Source organism: Leucopleurus acutus, assembly GCF_964270905.1.
Source record: "Leucopleurus acutus genome assembly, chromosome: X".
NCBI classification, from domain to species: Eukaryota; Metazoa; Chordata; class Mammalia; order Artiodactyla; family Delphinidae; genus Leucopleurus; species Leucopleurus acutus.
Genome location: NC_139148.1, coordinates 131,113,506 through 131,131,640, shown reverse-complemented (window position 1 = coordinate 131,131,640; position 18,135 = coordinate 131,113,506). Strand labels below are relative to the sequence as shown.

At 57.1% G+C, this 18,135-nt stretch overlaps 1 protein-coding gene and 1 pseudogene across 2 annotated transcripts in view; one reads left to right on the top strand and one right to left on the bottom strand.

The window, feature by feature from the left end:
- LOC309978675 (sodium- and chloride-dependent creatine transporter 1-like) overlaps positions 1-16,220 on the bottom strand; it is a gene marked incomplete at both ends in the record, with an annotated part of 42,368 nt that extends 26,148 nt beyond the window's left edge. Inside the window, 8 exon segments of the mRNA XM_082865176.1 lie at positions 7,154-7,266; positions 7,918-8,042; positions 8,131-8,234; positions 8,325-8,459; positions 15,508-15,640; positions 16,051-16,081; positions 16,084-16,116; positions 16,160-16,220. Of these exon segments, the coding sequence (XP_082721302.1) occupies positions 7,154-7,266; positions 7,918-8,042; positions 8,131-8,234; positions 8,325-8,459; positions 15,508-15,640; positions 16,051-16,081; positions 16,084-16,116; positions 16,160-16,220 (735 nt within the window).
- Positions 2,599-3,740, top strand: LOC309978065 (olfactory receptor 10V1-like; annotated as a pseudogene). Its single transcript has one exon. The product of its transcript is annotated as an olfactory receptor 10V1-like (transcript).
- Positions 16,221-18,135: the final 1,915 nt, after the last annotated feature.

Genomic DNA, 18,135 nt, shown 5'->3' with positions numbered 1-18,135 from the left:
GTTCCAGGCACGCGAGAAAAGAGCAGGAAGGATGCACGAGCCGTACTCACGCGGGGCCGCTGCTCCGCGCTCCACTCGGGGCTATGCTTTGGACCGTGGCGTGTGGTAAGAAACAAATAGAAACCACTGCAACACCGAAGTAATGAAAGACTGATTAAAGTCTCAGTTATTTTAATTATGTTTTATTTACTTTTGTGTATAGGTTTTATCTGTTATCGTGTGTTTGTTGTATTATTTCATTACACTTAATGACATTACAGTGCATCCATACTGTAGAATGCGGCAGTTAAAAGACTGAAGTATGACTCCCTTTGTTATAAAGCAGGAACTAACACACCATTGTAAAGCAATTATACTCCAATAAAGATGTTAAAAAAAACAAAAGAAGATTGAAGTAAACCAGTTATGTGCTGACTGAAAACCTCTCCCGGACACATTATGCGGTGAAAACACTGAGGGCAGTCTAAGGGCAGTAAGTTTATATGTGTAATATGATCCCATTTCAGCTTTTTTGATGTGTGACTGTGGTGAACGTTTATATACATACACGTGTGAGTGTGGGAACATGTGCATATATGCGTGCAGGTGTGTGTTGATGTATGCGCGCAGGTGTGCACTGTGTGTGTCCATACACGTGTGCAAATGTGTATGTGTGCGTACATGTGATCGTGTTTATGCTTGCGTGTGTAAGGTGTGTGCATGCTTGTTTCTGTGTACACGTGTGGGAGTGTGTATGTGTGTGTATGCCCATGCGTGTGAGTGTGTGCGTGTGCGTGAAGTGTTTGCGTTTGTACGCACCGGACAAAGCAGGGAAGGAAGTGAGCCCCCCGGCTGAGAGCGATGCTCTCTGGGAGAGCAGGGGGAGAAAGTCACACTGACTTTCACTTCTCGCTTTTCAACCGTTTGGATCATGTGTCTTTGAAAGTCTTTGACTTTCATTTTTGTGTTTTCAGTGTTTTCAAGGTTTAGGGCCCAAACGAAACAAAGCAATCCCCACATGTCCGCAGCCCCGTCATGGGAAAAAAGAGTGGAAGTGATCAGCTGTGGCCAAGCCAGAGCCGAGGGTCCGAGTCCAAGGAAGAGAAACAAGAACCCGGAAAGGATGGCCTCACTCAGACCGCTGGCAGAGCAGGGCACTTAGTGTGATTTCCAGGCGGAGCTGGTGGCAGGGCTGGGAGCAGGGAAGGCGTCATCCGGGGAAGACGTCGTGACCATCGGCTCTGCAAACGGCCCTCCAGGGACCCGTGCTGCTCAGAGACTCTAGGCGCCCATTAGGTCAGTGAACACCCAAAGAATAGTCAGTGTAACATGCAAGGGGCTGGAAAACTGGAAGCACAAACTCCGTCTGGGCCAAGCAAAACCATCAGCAGAATGGGTTTTCAGGTTTCAGTGAACACACTTCGAGTCTCACACTTTGGCCCCGGTCCAAATGGTACCTAAGTGAGCTCCTGTCCTTGAGGTGACAACTCCATTTCCACGAGGCGCTGAAAATAAAGAGAACCCATCTCAGTGACCTCAACAGGTCACTCCTGTTGAGTCTCGATGTGTTAGATCTCTAGACTCTTTAGCAAGCTTCTCCTCTCCTCTGCTGTGAGAAAGGGATGCACAGGAAGGAATCGAAGCCTAGGCATAAGGCCTCCTACTTGTATCTTTGGTCCTACCGGGGAAGAGAGAAGCAAACGTGTCCCCCAAAGTCTGGGAAGGTGCCGACTATGTCCTAGTTCTGTCCTGCTTCCTCCCACCCTGGACGATCATGACCTCAGCATCCCCAATACGTCAAAGGTTCCCTGCTTTCACTTAACCATTAACTCAAGCATACGTGTTGGGTGCCTACTCAATGTCTGACTCTGCCCTAACTGCAGAGGATGCAGCAACGAGCAACAGGCTTTTAGTCAACAGATCTTCACCAGTAACACTAATATGTCCCAGCCACTGTTGGAGAGCCTAAATAAGAAATCATTCTTGCCATCATGGAGCCCACAGGCTTTTGGGGTAGCCAGAGAGAGAATCCGCCTGACTCAGCCCAGGGCTCAGAAGAGGTGTCTAGAGCGGGGTGACACGTAAGCCGGGGTCTCCCTGCGACTCAGCGGAGCTGAAACGGGGGAGGCTGCAGGAATCCTGGGAGTTTGGTGGGAGGGGCGGTGGCGAGGGAGGGACAACATAGCCAACGCACAGAGTCAAAGTGTCTTTAAGACCAACTCGCCGGACCCTCCATCCCACGGGAATTCCCCACGGCGTCAATGACCCCGCCGGCCCGGCCTCTGTTCCAACCTAAGTAACATCACGCTCAGCACCCAACCCCTACCCTGAGGCCGCTCTTCAAAACGTAGTCAGAAGGAGGACTTTCGTTAGGGTCTGTTAAAGACAACTTCACTCATCTCGGCTCGTTTCTGTAATAACTCAACAGGTGAACTAAAGTGACGTCACCATCAGAGTGAGCACTCCGCCGCTCTCGCTGAACAGAAGGCAGAATTCAAAAGGCTCACAGAATGGGGACAATGGCCATCTGTGGAGAGGGCTCCAGGGTCTCCCACGACTTAGAGAATTGCTAGAAAGCTGCCTTTTCCGGCCCAGGAGCTCGACAGAGGAGAACGCAGGATGGCCCCACTGCAGCAGCAGCACACCTTGAGCTCTGAATTCATTGTCTTGGGCTTTGGGGACCTGGCTGAGTTACAAATCTCCCTGTTTGGACTGTTTCTAATCATGCATCTTGTCACCCTAGCAGGGCACACGACTCTTGCGCTCATCACCCTCTTTGACTCCGCGTATTTCCTCCTTCGCAACCTGTCCACCATTGAAATCGGCTATACATGGGTCATCGTCCCCAGCATGCTGGCCAGTTTCCTGTCCGGGAGCCAGCGGATGCCCTTCCTGGGCTGAGCCCTGCAAATGCATCTCTTCAGCGCCCTGGGCAGGGCAGAGTGTTTCCTCGTGGCTGCGATGGCCTACGACCGCTTTGTGGCCATCTGCAAGCCCCTGCATTACACACTCATCATAGCCAGGACCCTGTGTCTGCAGGTGCTGGCTCTGGCGTGAGTCAGCGGACTTGCGCTCTCCTTCACCCTCCCCACACTGATATCCCTCTTCCCCTTTGGTCAGTCTCATGAGATCAGTCATTTCTTCTGTGACATCCCCGCTGTGCTACTCCTGGCCTGCGCGCACGCACGCGGGCCAGTGAGGTCGCGGTCTTCCTCGTCTGCCTGCTCATCCTGTTGGTTCCCTTCCTGCTGACCCTGCTCTCCTGCGGGTTCATTATCGCTGCCGTCCTCAGAATCCACGTGGCTGAGGGCAGGAGCAAGGCCTTCTCTGCCTGTGCTGGGCACCTGCTGGTCTCCCTTCTGCACTACGGCTGCACAATATTCATCTACATTCGCCCCAAGTCATGCTATGCCCCAGAACAGGACAAAACTGTGTCCTTAATCTACACCAGTGTCACTCCCGTGCTCCACCCTATGATCTATAGTCTAAGGAACAAGGAAGTCGAGGGGGCCCTCAAGAGACTCCTGGAGAGCCACGACCAGACGAGGCCAGCAGTCCAATGCAAGGGGAGCGGGAAGAGGGGGTCCACGTGCCAGAGCCCAGTCGGTCATGTCCGTGCAGCCCTCGCAGCCCCACGCCTCCTCCTGAGGGCTGCGCTGTGGTTCTGTGGGCGCCTGGACCTTACCGCCCCCTTTCCCGCCGTCACACGTGGAACAAACCCTGACGCTTTCCGAGATGGAGCAGCTCTGGGGGGTCAGTGAACGTTTCACGGCCCCTTCACGGACGATGACACCCAGACTCTGGAGCACCGTCAGACACTTCTCCGGCCAAAGAGCTAGAAGTACAAGGAGCGAGCTCCCAAGTCCAAATGAGGTAAAGGCAAGGGGGCAAAGGCAGAGCCAGCCCAGGGGCTGTAACCCACTCCACCCTCCTCCTGCGCGCCCTCCTCTCCGCCGCGTTTCCCGACCTACCCCGCTTCCAGCCTCTGGGCCAGCTGGCCCCTCCTCATGTTGCCATGGGTTCGAGGGCCGCTCACTCCTGGCGGCCTTGGGGAGGGCCCGTGCGCTCACTCATTACCTAGGGCTGAAGGGCTTTGCTCTCTCCCTGACTGGCCGAGAGGCTCCTTGCAGGCAAGAACTGTGATTAACCTGCCGCCCCGGCACCAGACACATAACAGGTGTTCAATCAGCACTAATTGGACGCTGACACCCCCCCCCCCCCGCCCTCCCGTGAGTTCTGGCATAGGAACAGCTTCAGACTCTGGCTGCTAATGGAAGGGAAGCCTTCAATATCCTGCTGAGCCTCCGAGATTCAGGGACTCAGGTCCGGCATTACGATCTCAAGGAAGTGTTTGCTGACCCCACGTCCACCCCACAGGCTGGGCAAGGTGCCCTGGATCCCTGCATCCTAGCACTTAGCAGCAAATAATTCTTGAATGAGTGAATGAGCACCTTGTGGGTACCAGGCACTGCCCGTGGCACTGGGGATACGACAAAGCATAAGGCACAAAAGAGCTCACAAATGAGGCTGGCGAGTTGAGCACCTTATTTAAAAGACTAAAATAAAACCAATTATTTAGAAAATATACAATGGTTACGAGCTCTTCTTTCATAGGCAGGAGTCATTCACCCAGCACCAAGCCTAGAACACCCACATGCTGTTTAAAAGGGTCAGGAAGGAAAGGGTCTGGGTCCTTGATGACCCTTCATTGGAAAACTCAACCACAACCATCATCACCTCCCTCTAGCCTTCGTGTTCGGTCAACAATACACTTCCTCATAGTTTAAACCCCCAAAACCTTCCTCACCAAACCCCAACCTTGCCTACTCTCCTCAATTCATGTCTCCTACCACCTCCCTCATCATTCCTAGACGATGACCCCACCTCCTGCCACAGAGGGGCCCTCAGAGCCACCAGAGGGGCGCTCCTCAATGGGAGTGGCAGATCTTGGAGGGCAGGAACCACGTGGGTAATTTTCCCTCGTGTCCAGCCCTACTTGCTCTCTGGCCTGCGCCCTCAGGCCTAGGAAAGGGCAGAGCCTGGAGGGGCAGGAGGCGGTGCTATCATCTGGGTTCATTGCAGGGAACCCAGACGGCGACTCCAGGTTGATCAAAGTGAAGGTGGGGTGATCGCTAGCTTCAGCGTATGTGGAGAGAGAACTGACGTGAAAGTCAGAGAGACAGCGACCAGAACACCAGTAGCCGCTTGTTGCCGACCACATCCCGTTGCAACCCTACGCGGGCCCTGTGCTTCAGGGCCATGTGATACCCTTACGAGAGGGGTGCACGGGCACCCCTTTATTTGGACAAGCTTCGAGGGGTGCCTCTTCTTTTATCTCTTCAAGAGATATTATTTTCACTACTCTCACCCCTAAAGCCTTCCTTATTTTCAAAATAAACTAGTGAAACGTTGACAAGTGTTGAAGCCGGGTGAAAGGTAGGCGGATTCTTAAAAACACTACCCTCTCTCCTTGTGCGTACATGTGAAATGTCCGCAAGAAAGACGCTAGAAAAGTCAAGGTACTGACCGGTCTCCCACCCTCGCCATTTATCTAAACTTCGCTCTTCCTTTAAGGCACAGCTCAGATGCCTCTGAGTCCCCGACCCCTTTTTAATGACCGCCTCGGTCGAGTTCGCACTTAAGGCAAGGGAATGCTGCTGACAGGAGAGCAGCCTCGGGTTCCCATCCACCACGGCCTTGCCGTGTGTGCACAGCACCGACCCACGTGTTCCTGTGCACGTGTGCACCCACACAAACGTGCACACACACAAGGCCCTGGGTGGGCAGGGGTGCAGAGACAGGGGGTTCCATCACTCCCAGGCAGTGGGGTGGGAGTCTGGCGGCACAGGGGGCCCCAGGGAGGAGGGAGACCCTCTCCTGGGTGCCGTGGGACAGGACGTGGGTCTGTGTGGTTGGGGCGTGATCCTGGGTGACATGACGATAACCCACTGACCTGCCCAGGGAGGAGGGGTTCCCAGAGAGCAGGCGCACAGCAATCTGTCAGGTAAGAGATGACGCCCCCTTGGCTAAGAAACAGAGATCTATGTCTATACCCTATGTACTCACGCACACATGCACTCAAGCTCACACAACTGCTACTGGTGGCAACTGGCTCAGGAACTGAAGGTTCCCTTGCTGGCTGGCTCTCTAAGCTTCTAGAGAAGGGACGGGGAGAGGGGTCTAGCCCAGCTGAAATATTCGCCTTGGTTCTGCTGCCCCCCCCTCGCCTGCCCCCTCTGCTCTCCAGTCCCCCTGTTCCCCGAGCTGCCACTGCTGCCCCTGGGGTGAGGGGCCACCCAGGGGTGTGCTGGGCAGAGCCTGGAGAGAGGCAGGCAGGGCCTGGTGGGGTCAGGTGAGACGTGACGGTAGCGGGCACTGGAGGGCGGGCGGCAGGGCTTGGGAAGCAGCGTGTGCACCAGCTTGGTTAAGGGGGGTGGGGGAGGCATCTATTTTTGGTGGGTTGTGATATTTTTGGCATTTTATTAAAAATGGAAAAAGTTATTTTAGTTATAAGCACTCTGGTGCTTCCTCCCCTCCCCCCCCCCCAGGCAGACCCCATAGGTGTCAGGGAAAGGCAAGCCCCCTGGGGGAGTGGGGGGCTAGAGCGGGGGCTGCTATGGCTACGAGAGGGTGAGCTGGTGATGTGAGCCGGGGCACCTGTCACATGACGCTCTCCACCACCACCACCTTGCTGCTCTCAGACACTGGGGTCAGGGTGGTCAGGCCCCTGACATCCGAGTCCTGAGCTCTGTACTCCAAGTGGTGGAGGCCCCAGACGGGCTGCGTCAGGTGCTGCCAGCGCTGCGGGAGAGAGGGACACCTTGAGTCCCTGGGGAGGGGCACCTGCTTGTCCCTGGCCTCTCTCCGCTTCCCGCCACCTGCCACCAACTTGGGGCCCAGGGCCGCGCCCCTCCTCACCAGGCCCCGCTCCCTACGCTAGGGAAATAGGGGTTCAGTGGAGGGCCGAGTGGCTGCTAGAACAGAGGCTAGGGACAGGCCTCTCCTCCGCCGCCACCACCTGAGCGAGGCCCTGGAGGGCCAACTCTCCTCCCGTACACCCCCCTCCGAGCTGGCCCAGAGGCTCCGGCACAGCGGTCTGTCCCTCCCGGCAGGTGGGAGAAGGGGCAGGGCGCTCTGGAGGTCACATCTCCACCCAACGTCCCCCCTCTCAAACCTGGCTGTCAAGGCCAAGCAGCAGCAGCATGAAGAAGAACAGAGCAGCCCAGAACGGGGCCACAGGCATCAGCGTGACGGCCCGGGGATAGGCGATGAAAGCCAGGCCAGGCCCTGAGGGGGAAGGGGCAGGGTGTGGACACCTGGAGCCCCCCACCCACGTCCTGTCCCCCTCCACCCTGCACCACGGTACCAGAGGAGTGGACGATGCCAGGGCACCCTGTGGCCAAGGGCCTTTCCACTTCTGTCAAGACACTGCCGGGCCACTCGGGCCCTCGTGTGTGTGTGTGTGTGTGTGCGCGTGTGCGTGCGTGTGTGTGCGTGTGTGTCTGCACGCGCGCGCGCCATACCAGGGGCTGGAAGGTCCCCGCAAGCCCTTGGTAGACCTGTACTCATGAGTGGCGTGTCTGGCTCAGCCTTCTGTACCTGGGTTCCGGCAGCTACCGTGGTCGCAGATCACCACGGACCCAGAAAAGGCCGACCTTTCCCTCTACAACACTCAGGCAAGTGTGAGGACATACCCCGAGGCCCCTGGATACAGATGGCTGGGGGCTCGGGGCTCCACGTGGCCTGGCCTGAGGTGGCTGCACAGCTGTGCCTCGCAGCTGCTCAGCCAGGCCTCCTGGCCCAGAGTGATGTGACAAATTGAGTTTGAACTGTTCTCGTTTCTCAGAACGTCATTCTGTGTGCGTTCGCGTACACGGTCCGTTACGACAGCAGCTGCCGCTGCTCCGGAGCCCGGGCTGGGGCTTGGGGCGTCTTTACCTGATTCCGCCACCTTGGAGATGTGCACGCCCTGCTCTGTGGCCATGAAGCCCAGGATGGAGAAGACCACGAAGCCAGCAAAGAAGCTGGTCCCGCTGTTGATGAGTGCGAGGATGATGGCATCCCTGGGGGCAGAGGGGACCGTGTGGGCTGGTGAGACTGCCTGCTGCCCACGGGCAGGCAGGGCAGGGGTGGCAGGGCTGTAGTGCCTACTTGTAGCAGTTGTTGTTGAAGCGATTGTAGCTGCCCAGGGCCGTGAGGGCCCCCAGGCCAATGGCGTAAGAAAAGAAAATCTGGGTCCCGGCATCTATCCATACCTGGAGATGAGCGAGGGGAGAGCAGGTGTGAGGAGCGCTGCTAGGCCGGCCTGCTCCCGCACAGTGTCCCCCACCCGACCTCCGCCTCACCTGAGGGGACGCCAGCTTCGACCAGTCAGGCTTGAGATAGTAGATGATGCCGTCCACGGCTCCAGGCAGCAGCACTCCACGCACGAGCAGCACAACGAGGACCACGTAGGGGAATGTAGCGGTGAAATACACGACCTGGGGGGCGGGGGTGCTCAGAGGGGTCCTGTGGCACCCACCTCCCCCGCCTGCGCAGGGCTGCCAGGAAGGCCACCGTCCCTGCCCGCCCCCCCGCCCCCGCTGGCCGGTGTGCTCAGTGGTGAGGAGGGAGGCCACCCAGTGGCACCCCCTTCTACTCATCAGAGCCACGACTCCTCCCAAAGGAAGCTGGGTGCTTGGCTGGGGCACCAGCAGCCCCATGGCGAGCATAGGTCAGCTACAGAGGGAGGGAGAGGCAGGGCCCTCCCCTGGCAGGGAGCGAGGCCGCAGCCCGCACGCAGGTCCCACACCTCCCGTGCCGACTCCAGGTCCTGGTCTGCAGAGAGGCAGGGGTCCTTGGTGCCGGGGATTAGAACTCAGCTAGCCAGAGACAGAGGCAAGATCAAGACGGCAGCAAACGCCTCTGCCTCCCACGCAAGCAGCGCCAAGCGGCTGCTCTGCGGACCCTGCTGGAACGCTCCCGCCCTCCAGAGACCTGGCCGTGTCCTGCGTGTCCCGCAACCACCGGCAGGCTGTCTTATTGTGTGTCTGTTCACACAGTTGTGCCCACAACCTGACAGGGAGCCCCTGAGGGAGGGATGGGTCCACACTCCCCGCTGGGTCCCCGAGGGCAGACAGGCAGGTGAGAGAGACAGACCGAGAAGGTCAAAAGCTGACTCAGAGCCAGAAACGAGAGAAACTGGAAGGGAGGGAAGGCGAGCCAGGGAAGGCGAGCCAGGGATGCCCCCCACCCCAGGGAAGGGGCAGACGCTGCCGGGGCCACTCCACCTCCACTCGGGAGGAAAGGCTGCCGGGCCTGGAGGCGCAGGGTGGGGAGGACTCTCCCGCCAGGGGGTGGGGATCAAGTGGTCCGGACTGAAGTCCCTGCCCCTCCTCAGGCTCTGGCCCTGGTGCAGTCTCCTCCCTCCCGTGGCAGCAGTGGTCGCTGGCAGACACCCACACCCCCCCAGGCAGTGCTGCCCCCAGCCCTGGCGTCACCCTGGCTGTACCTTTCCTGTTGACTTGACCCCCTTCCAGACACAGAAGTAGACCAGCACCCAGCAGACACAGGGTCACCTCCCAGCTGAGGGTCCCCGGAACCTCCAGGCCCCCGAAGAGCCTCAAGACTTTGTTCCTAGGGGAGGGAAAGCGCATGAGGGCTGTGCCAACAAAGGGCCAGGAGACTGAGGGGGGTCCTACCCCCACCCCACCCCCCGCCGCCACAGCCCTTCCGGCCAGCCGGTCTCCCCCATGCACCTGGCAAGCCAGGGCCAAGCCTGCAGCCTGTAGTCGCTGCAGTCTGTGTCCCCGGAGCCTTGGAGCCCCTAGCGGCCCGGCCCCACGCCGTCCCCAGGGGGTCCAGCAGCAGCCCCCTGCTTCCCTCCCCAGGCGGGCAGGCACCGCCCGCTCTGCATCCCTGGCCTCATCCCCGCAGGGCCGGGCCCCGACACACGCATGCGTGCACACGAACACACATGCAGACTCGAGCTACGTGTGGGAGACCAGAGGGCTGGCCGGGCCTGGCCCAGAGGTGCCCGACTCCCTTACAGAACTCGATGACAGGGACCTGCGCTCAGCAGGCTGGTCACACGTGAAGTTGGCCAGGCTGCCTCTGACACAGACTTCGAAGTGCACGGGGCTCGCCTGGGGTTTGCAGGCTTGGCAGGGAAACTTACGTGCCCGGAGGCCTTAGGAGGTGGGGGCGGGGCTCTGTTTGCACATGCGCACTGGGGAGCTCCAGCCACACTAAGTGGAGGAGCCTTACCTGGAGGCCTCATGGCTAAGGCGCTTACGGGGAGCCTGGGCCCGAGCGAGGTAGGCCGGTTAGAGGGACCGGAAGATGTGGGTGTCTGTTTGCGCAGGCTCATTGGGGTTACACAGCGCTCTGCGGTGTGGAGCTTCGTAAGGGGGCGACCATTGGCTGGAGAGCCTGCAGGCTCTGTCGGTGGGAGCCAATCACGAGTCAGGAGCCGTTACCAGGGGTGTGTTTGCGCAGGCGCTCTGGGAATCCCCACGTGAGGGGCCGTTAGACGGTTGGTTTTGTGAGGGACCGTTTTTTTCTTCCCCCGCTCGTAGGGAGGGTGGAAGCGGTTGTAGATGGAGTCTGAGGCAGACGGTGAAGGAGCCATGAGGGCAGCAGACGAAGGCGCAGGTGCCGCGGCCGTTGCAGTGGGAGCAGCATGTGGTGGCCAGGGTGACCCCGGTGACCCGGTCGATCCTGGCGACCCTGGAGACTCTGGCAACCCTGGCGTCGCAGGAGAGGCAGGTGGCGCAGCCGGTGGCCTTGTGCAGATCCAGTGGGCAGCCCACGCAGCAGGGCCACGTAGAGACGCGGGACCCGGGGCCGGAGATGCGGGTCCGCAGGCGCTGCAGTGGTATCCTTTTGCAGGAGCCCCAGTGGGCCGGGCGTCCAGGGGCTGGGCTGGAGGTGGTTTGTGGGGAGGGGCTGCAGGCGGTGGGGCCTGAAGTGTAGAAGGAGGGAACTCTGGGCGGCTGGAGGGTATGGGCCAAGGGTGGTCTGGGCTGACGGGCGGTGGTGGGGCAAACCAACCTGAGGGAAACCAGAGGGTAGGGGTGGTGATGTCCAGGGTGGCCTCAGTGTATAGGGTGGGAGGTTGTGGACGGCCTAAGGGGTGCTCTGGCGGGGAAGCCGCGGGGTGGGGGGGTGAAGGCGAGTCTCAGTGAGGAGGAAGCCTGAGGCACAGGCGAAATCACTAGTGCGGGTGGTGCCTTAACCATATCTCCTCCAGCACCCTTACTGTGCATTTCCCATCGCCCATGGACGCGGAGGTCGCCCACCAGTTGCTGAGTGTATACTTTCCAGACCCAGAGCCCATTCAGAGGGAGCTCAATGTGGAGGGCCGCGTCCTGGTCATGTGGGTTCTACAGGGGTCTGGGGAGCGGCTGGTGGCAGGTGGCCAGAGCCAGGCTCAGGCCAGGTGGAGCTGTAAGGGAGGGTTAAGCCTAAAGAAGAAGTGTGCTGCTCTGGGATTGTCGGTGTGGGGGGACAGGGAGGGACATGTGCCTCCCCAAACTTGAATTTTATTTTTCCCTCCCTCTTAGCCGATTCACTGCTGAAGACTTTGGCCAACTCCGAAGTTCCATCATCTTCTGTGTGGACCAGCTTTCTTCGGTGGTTCACATCTTGCGATACAATTTTACCCGCTTTTACGTTTAGCGTCAGCAGGCCCCAGGGCGCTAACCCTAACTTATGTGTCGTGTCCTTGGCGGCCTTCCGTAGGGCATTGCTTTCTTCCGTGGTCACCTCTTGTTGCGGCCTCGTCTTTTGCCTGTACTGGCCCTTGGGCGCTCAGGGTCCACGTATTCTGTTTGGTGATTAAATGTTAACTGCAGAAAATACAGCTGAGCTGCTGTTCTGTGTCTGAGTTTAGTTTTAGCTTCTGCACCTCCTAATATTCTTGCATTTGTGCTCAGGTTGGAGGGGAGGTCTGGGATTCAGCTATTCCGGTAGCACACCTAATTGAAGACAATGTCAGAAGTGGAACAAAAAGAAAATTGTGTCCTGCCGTTCAGTGTTAATATTGGAATATTTTCTTAGTTCTATAGTTACATGTTTATATTAACGTATAACGCCAGAATACTAAGTAAGAGTTTGTGCCTTACCGACCTTGTTTCAGGTCTGCAAAGAAAAGTGCTGGGGCAGTTGGTTAAGTGTTTGGGGTGAGGTGATAAGCTCCCTCTAAAACAGCTTGTGTTCTGCAACCTTGCTAAACTCACTAGTTGATAGTAATAGGTCTTTTTATAAATCCCATGGGCCTTTCTACATATACAGTCATTTTGTCTGTAAATAAAGGCACATTTACTTCTTCCTTTCCAATCGATGCATTTTAACTGATATCTGTCATAACGGTTTGGATGTTCCTGCCTCTTTGCATGCCCGGTAAGTTTAGATTGGATGCTAGGCATTATAAGATTTCCCTTGGGTGCTGGATGCGTTTCTATTCCTGAACTTATTCTTAAGCTTTCTTCTGGGATCCTATTAAGTGACTTGTAAACAGTTTGAACCTCTTGAGTCTTAGTTTTTTGTTTCTTTCTTTGTTTGTTTTTTTGCGTTACGCGGGCCTCTCACTGTTGTGGCCTCTCCCGTTGTGGAGAACAGGCTCCAGACGCGCAGGCTCAGCGGCCATGGCTCACAGGGCTAGCCGCTCTGCGGCATGTGGGATCCTCCCGGACCGGGGCCTGAACCCGTGTCCCTTGCCTCGGCAGGCGGACTCTCAACCATTGTGCCACCAGGGAAGCCCCTGTGTCTTAATTTTTTAAGATTTGGTTTTTGGGACCAGAGCAGATCTCAGTGTAGGATTAATTTTTTTAACATCTTTTTTGGAGTTTATTTGCTTTACAATGTTGTGTTAGTTTCTGCTTTATAACAAAGTGAATCAGTTATACATATACATATGTTCCCATATCTCTTCCCTCTTGCGTCTCCCTCCCTCCCTATCCCTCCCCTCTAGGTGGTCACAAAGCACGGAACTGATCTCCCTGTGCTATGCGGCTGCTTCCCACTAGGTATCTGTTTTTCGTTTGGTAGTGTATATACGTGCATGCCACTCTCTCACTTTGTCACAGCTTATCCTTCCCCCTCCCCATATCCTCAAGTCCATTCTCTAGTAGGTCTGTGTCTTTATTCCTGTCTTACCCCTAAGTTCTTCATGACCTTTTTTTTTCTTAGATTCCATATATATGTGTTAGCATACCGTGTTTGTTTTTCTCTTTCTGACTTGCTTCACTCTGTATCACAGAGTCTAGGTCCGTCCACCTCACTACAAATAACTGAGTTTCGTTTCTTTTCATGGCTGCACAATATTCCATTGTATATATGTGCCACATCTTTGGATTAATTTAATTAACTGAAATCTTCTGTGTTTGAGAAGGCTATAGTTAGAAACAAAGGCTCATGCACTCTCAGAGTGGTGGTAAAATCTGTCTGGACACTTGATTGGCATTTCCTCTGAAATATTAAGATATGCATATCCTTTGACCCAGCTTTGGGAAACTATCACAGAAAAACTCTTGTGTATGTGAACAAGGCAGCACTGACCACAGTGTTAATTACAGTGTTTGTCATTGTGAAAAATCGGTAGAATGTACATCAACAGGGGAAACGTTCAGTAAATCACAGCAAGTCCGTCCTGGTGGAGTACCATACGGCAGTCAGAGCACAGTAGATAGCTGGGAACTAATATGGAAAGAGATGAAAGCAAATTGCAGAATTCTGGGTATGGCATATTCCTGTTTTTGAATACATTCCGACCATATGACCATGTGGGGAAAGGCAGAGTCACCACCTGGAATGAGCCACCCTGCTTTCAATGTCATCACTGGGCTTTAGGGAGGAAACCTTTCACTATTTAGATTTTAAACTTCCATGTTGTTTAAATATTTTCATAAGGAATTATTAGTTTTGAAATGATTTTCCTGTGGAAAACAATAGTCTGCTCCATTCTTTTCCCTTTAAAACCACTTACTTAACAAACGTTAATTCAGCAAAGGTCTGTGTGGGAGGATTAGGCAGAGGACATCCCCCTGAAGTGGATGTGGAAGCCCAGAGTCAGGGGATGGGAGCTGATGGGAGGGCCAGTAACAGGGCACATGCTCTATTATGAGAAGCATCTTTCCTAGTCTTGGTTTTTTAAAAAAACCATTAGAAATGGATTTTCAATTTGATGAAAAGTCTGCACCCCTTAGAGGACATCTATGGGTTTTGTCACCCAGCATCCGTGTCCCTTCTCTTGGTACTGGTATCGTCATGTCACGCTAGAAATTCTCCCCTTTCCTTTTCTCTCGGCCACTATGGTTCTGATAGAGTTGACGTCACCTCTGATTCCAGGGGTGGGCATGTGGCTCAGGCCTGGCCAATCGGAGCACTGCTTTCCTCCGGCCGCGGTGATCCCATCCAACCAGTGACACTTTTGGGGCTGCAGGGGAGGCAGGCTGGCAATGGACAGAGGGGAAGCTAGAGCAAGAAGACACATCTCAGAGAACCGAGTCCTGGATCCAGCCATGCCCGAAGACAGGAACTACCTCTGTACCTTTCGGTTATACAGACCCAGAAATTCTGCCTTTCGCTTAAGCCAATGGGAATATTTTTGATTGTTTCTGTTCTACTCGGCTCCCTGTTAGAGTTCAAAACCAAATCCTGGATCCAGCCATGCTCGAAGACAGAAACTACCTCTGTACATTTCAGTTACACAGAACCATATATTCTCCCTTTGGCTTAAGCCAATGTGGATATTTTTGATTGTTTCTGTTCTACTCGGTTCCAAACCCTCCAAGGGGCTCCCTGTCAAAGTTGAAAACAAAGCCTTACGGTGGCCTGAAAAGTCCTACGTGATCCAGCCTGTATCCTCTCTGGCTTCGTCCCTTCCCCTTCCCCTTCCCCTTCCCCTTCCCCTTCCCCTTCCCCTTTCCCTTTCCCCTTGCTTTTTTTTTTTTTTTTACATCTTACTGTAGTATAATTGCTTTACAATGGTGTGTTAGTTTCTGCTGTATAACAAAGTGAACCAGTTATACATATACATATGTTCCCATATCTCTTCCCTCTTGTGTCTCCCTCCCTCCCGCCGGCACGCTGTCTTATTGTGTGTCTGTTCACACAGTTGTCCCCACAAACTGACAGGGAGTCCCTGAGCGAGGGATGTGTCCAGGCTCCCCGCTGGGTCCCCGAGGGCAGACAGGCAGGTGAGAGAGACAGACCGAGAAGGTCAAAAGCTGACTCAGAGCCAGAACCAAGAGGAACTGGAAGGGAAGGAAGGCGAGCCAGGGATGCCCCCCACCCCAGGGAAGGGGCAGCCGCTGCCGGGGCCACTCCACCTCCACTCGGCAGAGAAGGTTGCCGGGCCTGGAGGCGCAGGGTTGGGAGGACTCTCCAGCCAGGGGGTAGGGATCAAGTGGCCCGGACTGAAGTCCCTGCCCCTCCTCGGGCTCTGGCCCTGGTGCAGTCTCCTCCCGTGGCAGCAGTGGTCGCTGGCAGACACCCACACCCCCCCAGGCAGTGCTGCCCCCAGCCCTGGCGTCACCCTGGCTGTACCTTTCCTGTTGACTTGACCCCCTTCCAGACACAGAAGTAGACCAGCACCCAGCAGGCCAGCAGACACAGGGTCACCTCCCAGTTGAGGGCCCCCGGAAACTCCAGGCCCCCGGAGAGCCGCAAGACTTTGTTCCTGGGGGAGGGAAAGCCCATGAGGTCTGTGCCACCAAACGGCCAGGAGACTGGGGGTGTCCCTGGGGTGGGGCCCTCCGCCCGCCGCCCCCGCTGCCGCAGCCCTTGCGTCCAGCCGGTCTCCCCCATGCACCTGGCCGGCCCGGGCCAAGCCTGCAGCCTGGAGTCGCTGCAGTCTGTGTCCCCGGAGCCTTGGAGCCCCTGTCGGCCCGGCCCCACGCCGTCCCCAGCGGACCCAGCAGCAGCCCCCCGCTTCCCTCCCCAGGCGGGCAGGCACCACCCACTACGCATCCCTGGCATCATCCCCCCAGGGCCGGGCCCCGACACACGCACTCGTGCCCACGCACACACATGCAGGCTCGAGCTACGTGTGGGAGACCAGAGGGCTGGCGGGGCCTGGCCCAGAGGTGCCCGACTCCCTTCCAGAACTCGATGACAGGGACCTGCGTTCAGCAGGCTGGTCACACGTGAGGGTGGCTTAGCTGGCCCCAGCTCAGACTTTGAGGTGCACGGGGCTCGCCTGCGGTTTGCCGGTTTGCTGGGAAGCAGTCACGTGCCCAGAGGCCTCGCAAGCGTGACATCCCGGGAATGGCGGCGGGGCCTGTTTGCGCAGGCGCCCTGGGAGCCCCAGTGACGTCAGCTGCCGAGGGGCGGAGCTTCCTGTGGGGGCCTCGTTCCCTCAGAAGCTCGTGCTGGGCGTGGAGGGCACAAGCGAAGCCTGTGGCAGCATGGAGGCCGCAGCCCGAGGCGATGGCGGCGGCGTGGCGAGAGGTGGTGAAGGCCAGGGCGAGCCAGATGGAGCCAGAGGTGTCGCACAAGACGTTGGAGGTCCACAGGCCTTGCAGCTGCCGCCTGCTCCTGGGCCGAGAGGAGATGGTTTCCCCGGGGCGGGCAGACGCCGAATATGGCGTCTCCGTGGCCACGCCGTCCCACGGCCTGGTGGCCAACCCGCACCGCACCCAGGTGGACGCGCCGCGCCGGGACCAGGTGGAGACGCCGCGCAGGGACCAGGTGGACACGCCGCGCCGGGACCAGGTGGAGACGCCGCGCAGGGACCAGGTGGACGCGCCGCGCCGGGACCAGGTGGAGACGCCGCCTACGGACCAGGTGGACACGCCGCGCCGGGGACTGGTGCACACACCGCCTCGGGGCTGGGTGGGTTTGTCGGGCCCGTGGGCAGAGGATCCGGAAGCCAACGCTCCAGTTATATTCTGTTTGAGGAGAGGCCGAGGGATGCGCCTTCGGGAGCCAGTGGAAGGGGGAGAAGGGGGTCAGCCCGGGGATGTGGAGGGGTGGGGGAAGGGGGAGCAAGACCGTTGGAGGCGCTGGCCTCGTGGGGGCGGGGTCAGCGGGGGCGGGGAGAGGTGGGGGCGCGGGGGGAGACGGCCTGAGGGGCCAGAAGGGGGCGGAGCAGACCTGGAGGGGCCGAGACAAGTGAGAGCGGCCTGAGAGCACGCAGGCCTGCGGCACGGGCCAGGTCGGGAGCGGTTCCTTGGCCGTGCCGCACCGGCTCCTTCCCGGTGCCCCTCCGATGGCCCGTGGAGGCAGAGAGGGCCTGCCAGCCCCCGGCGCCACATGGCCAGCGCCGCCGAGGGGCGGTGTGGAAGGAGCTCGCAGTGTGCGGCAGCACCCTAGCCGTGCCAGTTCTCCGAGGGGCCCCGGTGGGGGGCGGTGGCAGGTGGCCGGGCTGGCTCTAAGCGTGAATTGGAGGCCCCCAGAGGCGGGGTCTGAGGCCGTAGACCTGCGCGCCGAGCCTGCCGCGCGCTGAGCGGGCAGAGCATTAGGCGCACAGTTACCACATTTCACTGGGTTTTCTCTTGCTCTCCCTTTTAGCCCAGTGAGTGCTGAGGACCCGGGCTGACTCCAGATTTCCATCGCCTCCGGTCTCAACCAGCCTTCTCTGTTGCTGCGGACCATGCAGCACTTTGTGCTCCATGTTTTCACTAAGCCCGGGCCAGGAAAGGGGGCGTAGGACTAACCTAGCGCCTCTTCCTAGGCAGGGCGTCCCTCCCCGGTGCGTTGATTCCCACACTAGTTGCCACTTTATTCTGGGGCCCTAATTGTTTGCTTGCATTGGTCTTGCGCCCGCTTGGCCCAGTTGTTTCCCTGTTGCTGGAGGAGGAGGTGCTGAAACGTTTGTTACGGCAGAAAATAAAACTGAACTACTACTCCGTGTCTGAGTATATTTTCAGGTACTGCGCCTCCACGGTTTCTTGCTTTGTCCTTGGTTTCAAGGGAAGGTTCTGGGCTTCAGGTATTCTAGTAGTACAAGGTAATTGAAGACGGTGTAGGAGATGGAAGAAAAGTAAAATGCATTATGTCGTGTCATTCAGCGTTAACTACTATCAGTATTTTGGAATATTTTCTTAGTTTTGTACTTTCATTTATATATAGCAAGAAGATAATGTGATTTTTGCAAGTTCATGGTTAAGTTTTTTCCTGAATTATTTTCATTTAACATATGAGCTTTTCTCCCCTGAAATTTCTTCAAAAACA